The sequence below is a fragment of the Pimephales promelas genome, chromosome 6, assembly GCF_988280905.1.
Source record: "Pimephales promelas chromosome 6, fPimPro1.hap1.1, whole genome shotgun sequence".
NCBI lineage: Eukaryota > Metazoa > Chordata > Actinopteri > Cypriniformes > Leuciscidae > Pimephales > Pimephales promelas.
This window is the reverse complement of record NC_142774.1, coordinates 5,313,954-5,328,413: the sequence shown is the minus strand read 5'-3', so window position 1 is coordinate 5,328,413 and position 14,460 is coordinate 5,313,954. Positions and strand designations below refer to the sequence as shown.

At 37.8% G+C, this 14,460-nt stretch overlaps 1 protein-coding gene and 1 long non-coding RNA gene across 3 annotated transcripts in view; both read left to right on the top strand.

The window, feature by feature from the left end:
- The window catches only part of LOC120493254 (uncharacterized), a 31,783-nt gene extending 20,930 nt beyond the window's left edge, over positions 1–10,853 (top strand). The window contains exons 1-3 of one of the 2 annotated variants that reach the window (XR_016169010.1): positions 10,182–10,266; positions 10,346–10,418; positions 10,561–10,853. This is a non-coding gene — a long non-coding RNA (uncharacterized LOC120493254). Of the gene's footprint in view, positions 1–9,914; positions 10,021–10,181; positions 10,267–10,345; positions 10,419–10,560 lie in introns of those variants that run through there. The other variant, XR_016169009.1, reaches the window with a different exon arrangement.
- Positions 10,854–12,394: 1,541 nt separating this feature from the next.
- On the top strand, positions 12,395–14,460 carry dand5 (DAN domain BMP antagonist family member 5). Its single transcript, XM_039647087.2, has 2 exons — positions 12,395–13,026; positions 14,137–14,460. Exons 1-2 carry the CDS (start codon positions 12,553–12,555, stop codon positions 14,407–14,409), a joined length of 747 nt encoding a protein of 248 aa, XP_039503021.2. The 5' UTR covers positions 12,395–12,552; the 3' UTR covers positions 14,410–14,460.

Here is a 14,460-nt window from a genome sequence, read left to right as displayed (position 1 = left end):
ACTTTTCGTTTTTCCCGGAATCGTTCAAAAGTTAAAATTTCGATTCCTAGTTTCGATATTCACACACAGTCCGCCGAGCGGAAGAAGAAACCGCTGAACAACACCAACGAAGAAGCGTCTACCGGAAGTGTTGGCATAACCACGCGAGTCGAACATGAGTACCTTACGTCGGCGATCCAAAGTGTGGCTTCACTTTTCTAAAAATAACGAAATCTCGGCAAAATGCAAAGTTTGTGACAGAAGGAGTATTTTTACAGAAGGGAGTATTTCCTTCAGAAAGGATTATTTCCTTCAGAAAAGCCGTTGGTAAGCAAGGTTAGCTAAACTTTTTTGACTCTGCCTCTTAAAAGAATCGGAATCGAGAATCGTTAAGAACTGGAATCGAAACAAGGAATCGGAATCGGAATCAGAATCGTTCAAATTCAAACGATACCCAACCCTAGTCCCAAGACGTCAGTTATATGACTTCTTGGGATGAGACTGTGTTATTTGAGTCAAATCTGTAATACATTAAGAAATACAAAAAGAAAACCAAAATCACTGCATTAATAAAAAGATGAGAAAAAAAAGATGCCGAACAGGTAAACCACTCACAAGTTCGCTTTTACAGGTGTAAACTTGTGAAGATTATGATGATGAATAAAACATCTAAAAATCATACGCTTTTGTTGGTCACAGAGCTTATTTGCTACAATAATCCGAAAGCCAAAGGAAAGCGACGCGTGGTGATGTGAACATTCTCTAATTAATGCGATCTCTAAATAATCTGTTTTGTCATTCTCAAATAGTGTAACAATGATGTTTTAGCATGCTGGTCGCACACACACACACACACACACACAGCGCTGTCGACACTGGGATGATGAAGATGAGTGGTTAACGTGCTTTACAGTGTGTGCTACAGCTGCCGGAGGGCGAAAGTGTTCGGGTGGAGATACGAACATCTCGCAGCGCACACACACACACATATATGAATCAATGTGGGGAGGAGGGGTTCATTTCCAATTTATTGCTCTCGCCAATCTAGTTTCAGTGCTCTTGTGACCTCATGTCTAGGAAAGGGTTGTTTTCTGCTGTCTGGTTCTCTCTCTCTCGCACACACACACACACACACATAGATCTAATCATGTTGTCATGTACGGTAATACGTGGGCACGTTGCCAGACTTCCAGACTGCTTGTTTTATGTTTATGAACACTACCAGTCAAACATTTCGACACAACCCCTTTTTTTTTCTCACATTTTCATGGACTAGTAGGCTATAAATGGTAGATTTCAGTTATTTAGTGGTCAAAAATGAAAGCACAAATGAAAATTCTTTGCAAAATAAAAAAGACAGTAGAGAAATATAGTTTTGTTTAAATTATGATTAATACAATCATATGTACACTACCATTCAAAAGTTTGGGGTCAGTATGTTTTTTTTTAACAAAGTCTTTTCTGCTCACCAAGGCAAGCAGTCGCATTTATTTAATCAGAAACACAGTAAAGTTGTGAAATATTATTACAATATTTTTTCTAGATAAATCTATTTTGAATTGTTATTTATTCCTGTGATCAAAGCTGAAATTTTAACGATCATTCCTCCAGCCTTTAGTGTCACATGATCCTTCAGAAATCACTCTAATATGATTATTTTAATGATCAAAAAACATTTACCATTATAATCAATGATGAAAACAGTTGCGCTGCTTCATATTTTTGATGAATATAAACTTCAAAAGAACATATGTATTTGAAATAGAAATAGAAAAACACTTTTGATCGATTTAATGCATCCTTGCTGAATAAAAGTACACCCCCCCCCCCCCGACCGCAAACAGCATCTCAAACAATTGTGAGACTAAAAAAACAAATCAGTCAATGGTGTCCAAATTTTGACATATATGTTTATATGACTGTGCACATCGATGTGAGCGACACCTACTCTTTGTTTCTGTTTTGAGTGTTGACCGTAAGCTGTCAGTAAACAGAAAGTGATTTGTTCGACAATGAAACCTTTTGAGCGTCATTAGGAATTACATAGCAGACTGTGTAAAAGTGTGAGTATGAGTAATAAACAACAACACAGAAAACACAATGCTAGATGCTAGACCTGCCAGCTCTGAGACTTGTCAGATGATGAAGTCTACTTTAAATCAAAAACCGAGACTGTTTACTTTCATTTTTGTCTTGTTGCGCCCGTTAAAATGTTTTCTTTTTGGCTCAATAAGGGTTGTGGTGGTGTCTCAGTCTGGTTGAGAACAACAGTTTACAGTATTGCAGTATTGTTATGGCGTTGCTCAATTATCTTTTTCAACATTCCCAACCCAAACAACTTGAGATTCCGGGATTCTCGGTCAGTTTTCCCGCAGTCGTTGTGTGGGAAAGCAGAAACATGGTGGAGAGGTCAAAGGTCAGGCATTTTGAGGGAGTGAGAGACACTCCACCTCAAAAACCACAGTGGCCCTCACTGATCGTTTTACACAATTCTGCCTCCTCCCTGTATTGTCTGTAAGAGAGACAGAGAGAGGAGAAGTGCCACTTTTATTTTCAGGAAGGAAACACATCTGTGGAACTGTAACAGAGACAGAAAAGCGGAATCTGTCAGGAACACTTAAATATAGATGCCCTTCGTTCCCAACACACGCGCATACGCCCACGTCTCCGCATCTTCAAAGCATCAGTCTCCTAGAAATTACACTTCAACAACTACTGTGATTACATCAGGGTACAAGACCTCAGACAGTTGAATATAATGAGCTCTTTTAAGTCATAATTCATAATCATCATCATCATCATCAGTGTTACAATCATTTTCAAGTGGGTCGTGCAAAAAAAAAAAGTGGACTGAGAGACAATCAAGCACAATTAAAGTGGAGTGAAAAGCGAACTGAGTCCACTTTCAAGGCCAGCAAGTGTGAATGCAAATAGAGAGAACTGTGTTTTTTTTCACTCTGGATTTTAAAACTAAAGCATTAAGTAAACCAACCAGTCCTGAGGGGAATCACTAAACAAATATTGATATTATGCAACATCTCGTCTCATTAAGAATTGTGTATGTGAATGACATATACAAACTAATGCTTTTATTCAGCAAGGATGTGTCAAATTGATCCAAAGTGAGAGTAAAGACATTAATAATGTTACAAAAGAGTCTATTTTAACTAAATGCTTTTCTTTTGAACTTTCTATTTATTAAAGAATCACCGTTTTCTCAAAAAACTGTTTTAAACATTGATAATAATAAGAAATTATTCTTGAACATGATACTGAAGACTGGAGTAAGGATGCTAAAAATACAGCTTTGATCACAGGAATAATTTACACTTTAACATTCAAACAGAAAATAAACAGTCAATAATTAAACAGTTCTTTTAAACTGTAATGATTTGACAATATTACTGTTTTACTATATTATTGGTCAAATACACTCACCTAAAGGATTATAACAGTCTCAGAAAAAAAGGTACAAAAGCTGTCACTGGGGCCGTACCTTTTCAAAAGGTAAGCTTTTGCCCATTTTAGATGCTAATATGTACATTTCAGGAGCTAATATGTACATTTTAAGTGCTAATATGTCCATTTCAGGAGCTAATATGTACATTTTAGGTCCTAATATGTACATTTTAGGTGCTAATATGTACATTTTTAGGTACTAATATGTACATTGTAGGTGCTAAGTAAATTTTAGGTGATAATATGTCCATTTCAGGAGCTAATATGTACATTTTAGGTGCTAATATGTACATTTTTAGGTACTAATATGTACATTGTAGGTGCTAAGTAAATTTTAGGTGATAATATGTCCATTTCAGGAGCTAATATGTACACTTAGGTACTAATATGTACATTTTAGGTGCTAATATGTGCATTCCAGGAGCTAATATGTCAATTTTAGGTGCTAATATGTACATTTTAAGTGTTAATATGTACATTTTAGCTCCTCATATGTACATTTTAGGTGTTAATATGTACATTTAGGTACTAATATGTCATTTTTAGGTGCTAAGTACATTTTAGGTGATAATATGTCCATTTCAGGAGCTAATATGTACATTTCAGGTGCTAATATGTACACTTAGGTACTAATATGTACATTTTAGGTGCCAATATGTCCATTCCAGGAGCTAATATGTCCATTTTAGGTGCTAATATGTACATTTTAGGTGCTAATATTTACACTTAGGTACTAATATGTACATTTTAGGTACTAATATGTACACTTAGGTACTAATATGTCCATTCCACGAGCTAATATGTCCATTTTAGGTGCTAATATGTACATTTTAGATGCCAATATGTACATTTTAGGTGCTAATATGTACCACTAAAGTACCAATATGCAGCCTTTGGGTACAAAAGTGTACCTTCTGAAAAGGTACAGCCCCAGTGACAGCTTTTATACCTTTTTTTCTGAGAGTGTAGGAACACCTGTTTAATTTCTCATTAATGCATTTATCTAATCAACCAATCACATGGCAGTTGCTTCAATGCATTTAGGGGTGTGGTCCTGGTCAAGACAATCTCCTGAACTCCAAACTGAATGTCAGAATGGGAAACAAACGCAATTTTGAGCGTGGCATGGTTGTTGGTGCCAGACGGGCCGGTCTGATTATTTCACAATCTGCTCAGCTACTGGGATTTTCACGCACAACCATTTCTAGATTTAACAAAGAATGGTGTGAAAAGAGAAAAACATCCAGTATGCGGCAGTCCTGTGGGCCAAAATGCCTTGTTGATGCTAGAGGTCAGAGGAGAATGGGCCGACTGATTCAAGCCGATAGAAGAGCAACTTTGACTGAAATAACCACTCGTTACAACCGAGGTACACACACAAATCAAAACAGTTTTTTAATTGATGCGATCATGCCAGACCTCACAGTGCCTCATAGATTTTCTTTGTTGAATCACAACATCAAAGTGAGCCGCACAACAGCGTAGAGAACCAGGACACACACGCCACCACAGAATTCCCCTCGACTGCGTGTTAAGAGTCAGACGTCTAATGGCTTGTTGTGTCTGAGTCCATTCGATAGACAGTTACAGTCTGTTAACTCGAGAGCACTGATAAGAGACGTCCAGCACACAGACGGCCAAAACGAGACTGTACTTAACAGCGCATTGATAAGAGAGAGAGACTGAGACAGGAAAGTTGAAGGGTGTGTGAAAGCAAATATTTGGCTGAAATGGAAGCTGTGAGTTTTCTGAAGTAATTGCTGACTGACTGACAGGTACACAAAGAGTCAGCGTTGTTCGAGGTTGTTTGCAGACAAACAGGTGTAGTTTTGACTAGACACCTTGCAGGCCGTCTAGTCTGGCGGGGCAGGCTGACAGTTTAACACGACAGTGGAGAGAAAGTGTAATGCTCAAGTCCACATACAGAGACACACCCACATACAGACACACACGCACATCCAAAGAGACACCCATTATACACTTAATTACACACAGGCAAACACATGGGTAACTGCATGTAAACAGCACAATAATAGAAATGGAGAAGTGTCCGTGTTTCTGTGTGAAAAGGAGATACGGGTATGATGTTTACTTGCACGAAAACCACTTTTAAATCACTGTGTGGAAACAATGATGTAGGGTGGTGTTTATGTATGATTATGCGAGTTGCTGCTTTAATGGCTAGCTTGGCTAGCAACACCACACAGATTAAAGACAACAGTGGGAAAAAACCCCTCAGATTTCTGTCGAAACACAGGTTAGTCGAGAGACCTCCACTCGGGGTCCTTCCTCGCTAATGAAACTAATGTTTTCTGAAACAGTAAAACCACACACTGGGGTAATTCTCACATTGCTCACATACGCTGTGTAACCCATCAGGTATGTAACTGTTTGGTGTGACTGAACCAATGCATCTCTGTGGTGAGCAAATTTAGTAATTTAGTCATTTTCCATTGATTTTCGTCTAGGGCTCAGTATTCATTTCTATTTTTGTTTTTTATCCAGAAGAAAACAACATCACATGTAACAAAACATGTGTTGTTTTCATCGATATGACCAAGCAAAGGTATACTGCTGAACTTTAAGAAGTAATGACAATGATAAACATTTGACAAATCCCTTAGTGTGAGGAAAATGGTGAGATTCGATGTGAAAAGAACGTTCAAAACTTCCTTTTTGTCTTGTGTCTTAGACTAAACGTGTTTATTTTCTTAATTTAAACTCTAAAAGGTCTATGCTGGTCAGAACTATTTGTCCCCTTGGTAAATATGATCAAAGTTGGCTGAAAAAAAATTAATCCGCTATGTTTATCCTTTTGAAATGTAAAAAAAAAAAAAAATCGCAAAAAATCTAACCTTTTATTGAAGTAAAAGAATTGAGAGTGGGGGGAAATCACGTTATGAAATTAATGTTTTTCTCCAAAACATCATTGGGAACAATTATTTGCCCCCTTTTATTAACTACTCTTTACCTCAATTTTCCAAGATAACCGCTCTGAGTCTTTATAATGCCGGATGAGTTTGGAGATCAGACACCAATCTCTCCAGTCCAGATCCTGCAGATTCCCAGATCCATGTTGGTGCTTCTCTTCAGTTCAGCACACTCATTTACTATAGGTTTCAGGTCAGGGGCTGGGACGGTCATGGCAGATGCTTGGTTTTGGATCACTGTCCGGTTGGAAGATTCAAACATGGCCCGTTATAAGATTTCTAGCTCAGGCTGTCAGGTTTTGATTTTTTTTTTTATCTGTTGGTATTTCATTGAATCCATGATCTAAACAAAATGTCCGGGACCTTAGGCAGAACATTAGAAGCACAGCATTAAAGATACAGCAAAGTATTTACATCTGCCAAAAAGTTTTTTTTTTTTTTCATCCGACCATTGAACCCGTCCCGCCTGAAATTCCATTACAGTGTCCGTTACTTTTCAAACCGTCTATGGACTGATGAAACAAAACAAAAAAGAGCTTTTTGCCTGCAAAACACTTAAGATGTCAGAAAAATATCTGACTAGCATTTATTGGGATAAAAGGATATGTTACTTTCGATCCAATTTGAACCAGACCAGGCATTTGAGTGAAACGCATCTTCTTGGCTTAGCAGCGCACTCTTGTGGTGACTCTCAGGAAGTGCTCGTGCTGATATTCGCCTCAGATTTTAAAATCGACTAAAAACATCGTCAACAGATATTTATTAATATAGCTCTCAGTGAAATTTAATCTAATTCACAGTAAGAATATTTTCATACCACAAATGTTGGTCGAGAAAGCTACTTAATCTACTCATCTCCAAAAGCTTTTTTACTCATTTGAAAACACTCACTTTGACTCATTCAGTATTGGCAGGCCTATGTTTATTCAGTTCTTCTGGTTAAGGTGTTCTTGTATGGTAACTGCCAGTTGCCTAACCTATGTTATAATGTAACCTATAATGTGAAATCTTGATCTTACCACAGAAAAAGACGGTGGATTTCTGTGTTTGTTTGTTGACAAACGGGGCTGGAGATTTGAGTAGGCCTATTATTAATTTTCACTAATGATTGTTTTATGCAAATATTTGAATGATCATTATCACAGATGAGACTGAATGAAGTCTCTTCAAATGTCCCAGATTCGAAGAGTTCCAAGAATTGTGTCTGTAAACCTCACCTCATTTCCCCCCTCATGTGATGATAAAGCTATGTACATACACAAACACTCAAACATGTTGTGCACTGTGTGGTTTGTGGTCAGTTGATAAATAGCTTTAGTTGAGCAGGGGAGAGTGTACACGCTTAACACGATACTGTATTGACACGGAAAACACATTCCTAAGAACACCCAGTTTTTGTTCTCATCTTTCCGGCGAAGTTCTTAGAATTGCCAGAACCAGCCGCAAACAGGCCTACAACTTTCACACCAACACCTCTAATAAACAACATGTGACCTCAGAAACCCTTTTTCTTGCTCACTCTGAAATGCATACACTTATAGATTTCATCAAGCTGAACAACTTTCACACTTTAAATCATACACCAGCCCAACACAAAGTCAGCTATTATGGGTTGTTTGAAAAATGCCTGCCTTGGAATTTGATATACTCCTCGACGTGTAAACTCGGTCAACATAAAGCCAAGACATTGGCCAAGGCAACACATTTATAGCAAAATAAGGGAAAGAGGAAGGGTGTTATAACTTCTGCATACATTGACTGTTTTTTATGAAACTTCAGGTGTGTTCATTGTAGGAGGCCAATCCCATGGATTGGCGCCACCAACTGGCAGCAAGAAGTGTCACTTTCAAAATGTTTTAAAATCACCCTCTTATTTTTACCAGATTGGTTTCAGTCTTCATCAGAATAATGTGAAGACACCGCAGATGTACACTTGTGGAAGGATTATTGATATCTAGAATACTGTTGTCATGGCAATGCGTCAAAACTTCTTTTGAGTAGTATTAGCATACTTCAAATTGCATGAAACGTGACACACACATCAGAGTTGTCAGCCAGACGACATAGGCAAAACCTTAGAAATGGGCAACCTTTTAACTAAAGTTGGGGGTTAGTTTTACCTACAGTCACCAAACTTGGTACATATATTGTTCTCATCGAGCTGGAAAACGTTTTAATTTACAGTCATTGTCTCCGACCAACAGGAAGTCGGCTATTTCAGTTTGAATATGAATTTTTTTTAATCAAGCTCTGAATTTTTAACTACTGCGCCAAAGGCTGTCATACGATGCACACCAAACTTTCTCAACATGATGCCAATATATTGAAGATGCTAAATTGCAAACGGATATTGTATATCTCAAACTGTGTTTGAGATATACAATACAAACTGTGTTGTTTGAGATATGGCGAGGGATTAAAGTAAGGTAAAAAAAAAGGGAAACAGGAAGGGTCTCATATCTTGTAAAAAAAAAAATGTTTGATTTAAACTAAATTAAGACTATATGGTTGCTAATTGAACCTGAAAAAAATTAAAATTAATGTACTATATTTCAGATCAACATATTTGTTTTCTTCAAAATGTTGTATTTTGAGATTAATTCATGAAACTATATAAGAATGTATATATGAATGTAAGAATGTATTTCTATATAAGATTTGAATAACAAAACAAAGGCATTTAACTATTTTATTTGTAGTGGCCTGACAATATAGATTATATAATTAGTTTATATATTAGGTTAATAAAAATATAAAATGACCTTAAGAAATACTTCTCGAAGTACAAAAATTTGAGATACAAATATAGATTTATAATCACTTGAAACTGACATACGACATCCTGTCACATGCAGTTCATGGATGTGGCTGTTGTGGTTCATGGTCATAGTGGCACCAGCTGCTGCAGTAAATGTAGCGTACAAATGACTTTTGACAGTCTTTTTTACATTTTCCGGCGTTAGATGGATATTGCCCGTTGTACACAGTCACCCTGAAGTCACCGAGGTGGCGGTGGAGCCGGAGCCTGGGCCCATCATCGCTGCTTGCAGCTATATTTAGTTTTTGTTTTTTTATACAGCACAGGTATCCATCTCTAAGATGTCTGCTAAAGAGCGCTTAATCTGGAAAACATCTACAAAAATCTGATAAACATATTAAAAAAATGTTACTTACATTCTAAATCACAAACATCTTAAAGATGTTTTCTAAATGTCTATTTAACATCTGAAAATGTCTGACGTCTGCTCTTTTACACTTTTGGTGACCTGGACATTAGTTAAAAGAACCATTGTTTCTTAGTGTAAAGAACATTTGACTAATCCAAAGAACATTTTTTTTTCCCACTATAAAGAACCTTTTCTCCAAAGGAAAGGTTTGGTGGATGTTGAAGGTTCTTCATGGAATCGTAGGCCATGCCAGTACAGGACCTTTATTTATATGAGTGCATGTGTTTGTAGTGTTTGTGTTGTGGTGTGTGCATGTGCTCTGGTCAGCATCTCTTCTCTTCTGTTCTCTAAATCCTCCTCTGTGTTTCGCTCTCTCCAGCACAATACCAGCACCAGTTACCCTGCTGGGTCACAGACACATAAAAAGGTTTTTACTGAGCACATACGGGACAATGTGCTCAGAACAGACAACAGAGAACAGTGTGGTGAGTGAAGAGAAAAATCTATAATTATTGACAGGTCTGTGTGTGATATTGCTTTTATATTTTCTGTATTTACAGTCCATTTACGGACATTGAGCGCTTGTTCTGAATTAAAGACCATGACCTCAGTTCGGTTTGGTATTGGTGTGACTGCTTTCTGTTTTAGGTCACTGGCTCTACCTTGAGGCATCATCTGTAACTGCAATAGAAAAGTAGTATGGCATCCAAACTGAGTTTAAGGGAATTTGAGTGAGTTGCATGATAGATAAAACATGTTTGTTATAATAAATTCAGACAAGAATGAAAGAGCACACCTCTCTTTTTCCAGTTCTCAGAGCCCAAAGTCGGATGTCAGACATCACACGGATGAAAATTATAAAACAAATGCATGGCATAGTATGGTCAGTGTGTGTGTGTGTGCCCATTAACTATATTTTGGGGACAAATTCGTACCCAAATGTTACCAAACCCTGACAAAATCTCCAAAAACCTGTTTGTGTGTGTGTGTACTCTGTATCAACCAGTTGACCTTGTCATTTTCAGACCGCAGCGTTCCATCAGATATCCGAGAATGACGCTTCTCGAGATCCCAACCATCCCCAGTCTTTCCTGGCTCAACAGAGAATATCTGCGGCACTCAAGAGGATCCGTCTCTGCAAGGACAAACCAAGCTAAGCAATGAACTTCTGGTCTAAGAGCAGGCATTCAGGGAATAGGACAGACACACAGTCACTGGCTCCACCTGCTGGACACTGAATGCATTCACATGCGCAATTATGCTGTAGTCGTTCTTAAAAAAGCTGACAATGCTGTTATTTTTATGTATTGATATAAAAATATAATATATATATATATATATATATATATATATATATATAAATATAATATAATATAATAATATAATATAATATTGTAAAATATAAACACAAATGTGTTATAGGTTAATAATGGACTTATGAAATTTTATTTTAAATAGCCTAAATTGAGTTACCCAGACACTCAACGTGGAACATGTACCAGATGTGGCCCGGATCTGGGCCGACTCTATGTTGCTGTCTGGCCTAAACACTGAAAGAAGGCTCCACTCTTCAACCAAACTATGGGTTTTGCCAGATATAGTGTATTGTTCTCTGATATTAATTTATCAACATAATTAATTCATCACATTTCAGTATAGTTTTGATAGTTTTGTCAATCGAGCACCAATAGCCTGAAGTTAGCATGGGTGGTCGTTGTTCGTACACTACTTTGAATTACATTTTGATTGGTCCTCGTGAAATGCTATAAGGTTTAAATTGACATTGTTAAACATTGTGTGGTTTAGTACAAAATCAAAGCTGCAAATAAATGGAAGTCAATGCATGTTCAGATCTGGAGTGATTTGAAGAAGATTTAGCTTCATCAGGTGTGGCAGATCCTCTTTGAGACGCATATCATCTAAAACTGAATGTCACTTTGCTTCCCTGCTCCTGCACTTGTTCCCTTGGGAAAGTTATGATTATATGATTCAGACTATACTTGTCACGCAGTGTTAACGTAAGGTAGGAAACACTTAGCACCCGAGCTCAACATCTGACTGTTTGAACTTCAGGTGAGCAAAGCCTTCAGAACCTGTGAGAAAGAAACCTGTGTAGCCATAAACACATAAGACAGTTATTATTGTGCATAATTGTGAAATTAATAACCTTCTCGTAACCATATTAATAATATAAGTGTTCTTGTTGTACAGTAACGTTTGAGTCTCTCAATGAATCCACTGACTAGAACATTATTTAAAATAATGTTGGCCACTTTTTATCACTGCAAAAAAATATTTTCATGATTTGTAATCACAACATTTTTTATTTTGTCAAATCAACTTAAATAATTTATGTAGCTCAGATAACATAATATTTTGAGTTTCTGAAGATTGAATCAATTTCATTGGATTAACACATTTTTTTCATTTCAATTAACTTAAAATTTTAAGGCAGCCAGGTTACTTCATTTTTTAAGTTAAACCAACAATATTTTTTAATATATATATATAGCGTGTGGCCTATTTTTGTAATTTTTTTTCTTGTAAAACGAAAGACGAAATTAAGATTTTCACTTTGGTTAAAAAAACATCATCTGTTGATGCAGCTGAAAGTAAAGCCTAATTTAAAGAGTGAAATAAAAATGAACTGATATGTAATTTTAAAAAGGTTAAATGTGAAAAGCACATGTTCCTCAGTTCCCACAGGTGTGATATGAAGAGATGAAAGCTGCACTTGTCACAGCCTCACGAAAACTCACCTGTCACTCACAGCCATAATCTGAGTACAATCGCTATGTTCACACTTATAATAAAGCAATGATGAGCAGTCATGAAAGAACCCGCTGAGAGTATATAAATGGTCAGCTCCGGCTTCGTGTCCACAACGACAGCAAGGTTACCCTATACGGAACCTTGAACCGCGAGATTATTCAACAAGCGACATCCTTCAGAGAGGTTTTCTTCAGCTAAATCGATTCGAGATAAACCTTGAAGCAATATTCGATAATTTCGCAAAAATGACCAGCTTTTTTATCCTGTTGTCAGTGGTCACTTTGGCTGGCGCTTTCCCTCGCAGCGCCTTTCAACGCGACTTTCACCGACACATGGCGAAAGATTTGGAATCCTCCGGGAATGGACCAGACGAACCTATTCGGGGATCTGTGAGAGTTGTCAAACTAAACCCTCATCATTTTATGCGACGGGCAACCAGTAGTCATGTGCCGTCCAAAAACTCCCCTAGTCGAGGCGCGTTTCCCGCGTTCTTGGCCCTCGGACGTGCTGGTCCGTCGGCCCTGACCCGTACCAAACCTTCGGGCCTGCTCTCTCCGGTGAGCGCGAGCGGCACCGGCGCAGACGCGAGGAGGAAACAGGGTCTCGAGATGTGGCAGAAAGTCATGCACAAAAGCGAGCGAAGCAAAGAGGCCGTGGCGCTGCCCATCAAGCCCAAAGACATGTCCAAACAGAGCTGTGCCGCGGTGCCCTTCACACAGGTAAGAATTCATAACTGTACGATGGAAATGTTTTTGTCAACAATGTTAGACACATTCTATATGTAATAGGCCTGCGTGAAACTTGAAGTTGCCTATTTTGTGACGTCATATACCCAGATAGCACAAGTAGGTCTGCAAGATGTCTGTTAAAGTCAAGATCACTTCATCTTCTTCTAAATCATTACATCTTAAAGACATCTTCTAAATGTCTATTTGACATCTGACAGGAAATAGACGCATAGATGAGCAAACACTCTAAAAAAAATACATCTTCCAGATGTAAACACACACATCAGATAGACGTCCATGTGATGGAAGTGTGCTTTGTCAGGCCTATCGTAGGCCACCGCACATAAAAAAATAATTTTTAAAATAACAGAAAAGTTAGCCTATGGCAGCTTAATATTACTCTTAGCCTACATCATCTAGTGAATTTACGGACATTTCCGCTAACCCCAAAACACGTCGCATGAAGTGTTTCAAAAATTAAAAATACAGGTAAAACACCTGTAAAAATAAATAGGGAAAAATTCCGTTTAATGAAAGCTATCTACATTGTTTGTGCCCTATTTTTACGGATTTTTTAGAATAGTATGATTTAAGTAAAATAAAAGTAGTCTAGTGTCAAAGCGACAACATGCACATGTTTGACCATTATTAGCCTAATTATTTGTCGTAGGAATTTGTCGTCTTGGATAACATACGATATAAATATATGGACACATCCATGTGATAGCCTATTGTTTAGGCTATATATAGCCTAATGAACATTCTAGGCCTGTATATATCTAAAATGCAATTGATCTTGACAACACAATGCGTTGTATGGAAAGAATGATTCTATCATAGTGACATGACAGTGGGTAAATTATAATGTCTTAATTTTCAGTGATAGCCTACAAATCCTAATCATCGGCGTTATTGTTATGAAACAGTTTGCCTTTAAATCAGTTGATCTCAACCTTTTTGACTTTAGTCAATCTTTTGATTTTTAGTTGTTTTAGCTTTTTTTAATGCTTGTTTTAAATCATTTTAATTCATCTTGAGGACCCCTGTTTGAGAAATGTGTTGCTAGCCTATTACATGTTCGTTTGTGTTCACCGTTCCCAGCGTATAACAGAGGACGGCTGTGAGACGGTGACCGTTCACAATCATCTCTGCTTCGGTCAGTGCAGCTCCATGTTCGTCCCGTCCAGTGGAGAGGTTCGTGCACCAGGAGCTCCGTGCACGCGCTGCGGCCCCTCTAAATCGCGCTCCGTGCGCGTGCCTCTGCGCTGCGGGACTGAGGTGCGCGAGAGGCGCGTAATGGTCGTCGAGGAGTGCAAGTGCGAAACCAGCAGTGAAGAGGTCACAGTGCAGAACACAGAAATGCATCATTTATAACTGAGAAGGTTTCACTTTATACATTTATTCTAATATTTAAGTTCACCAATG

Bases quoted from the DNA above. Each gene is read 5' to 3' on its own strand.
- dand5 (XM_039647087.2), top strand. From the start codon at position 12,553: ATGACCAGCTTTTTTATCCTGTTGTCAGTGGTCACTTTGGCTGGCGCT. The intron at 13,027-14,136 runs GTAAGAATTCAT...CACCGTTCCCAG, and splicing joins CCGCGGTGCCCTTCACACAG to CGTATAACAGAGGACGGCTG.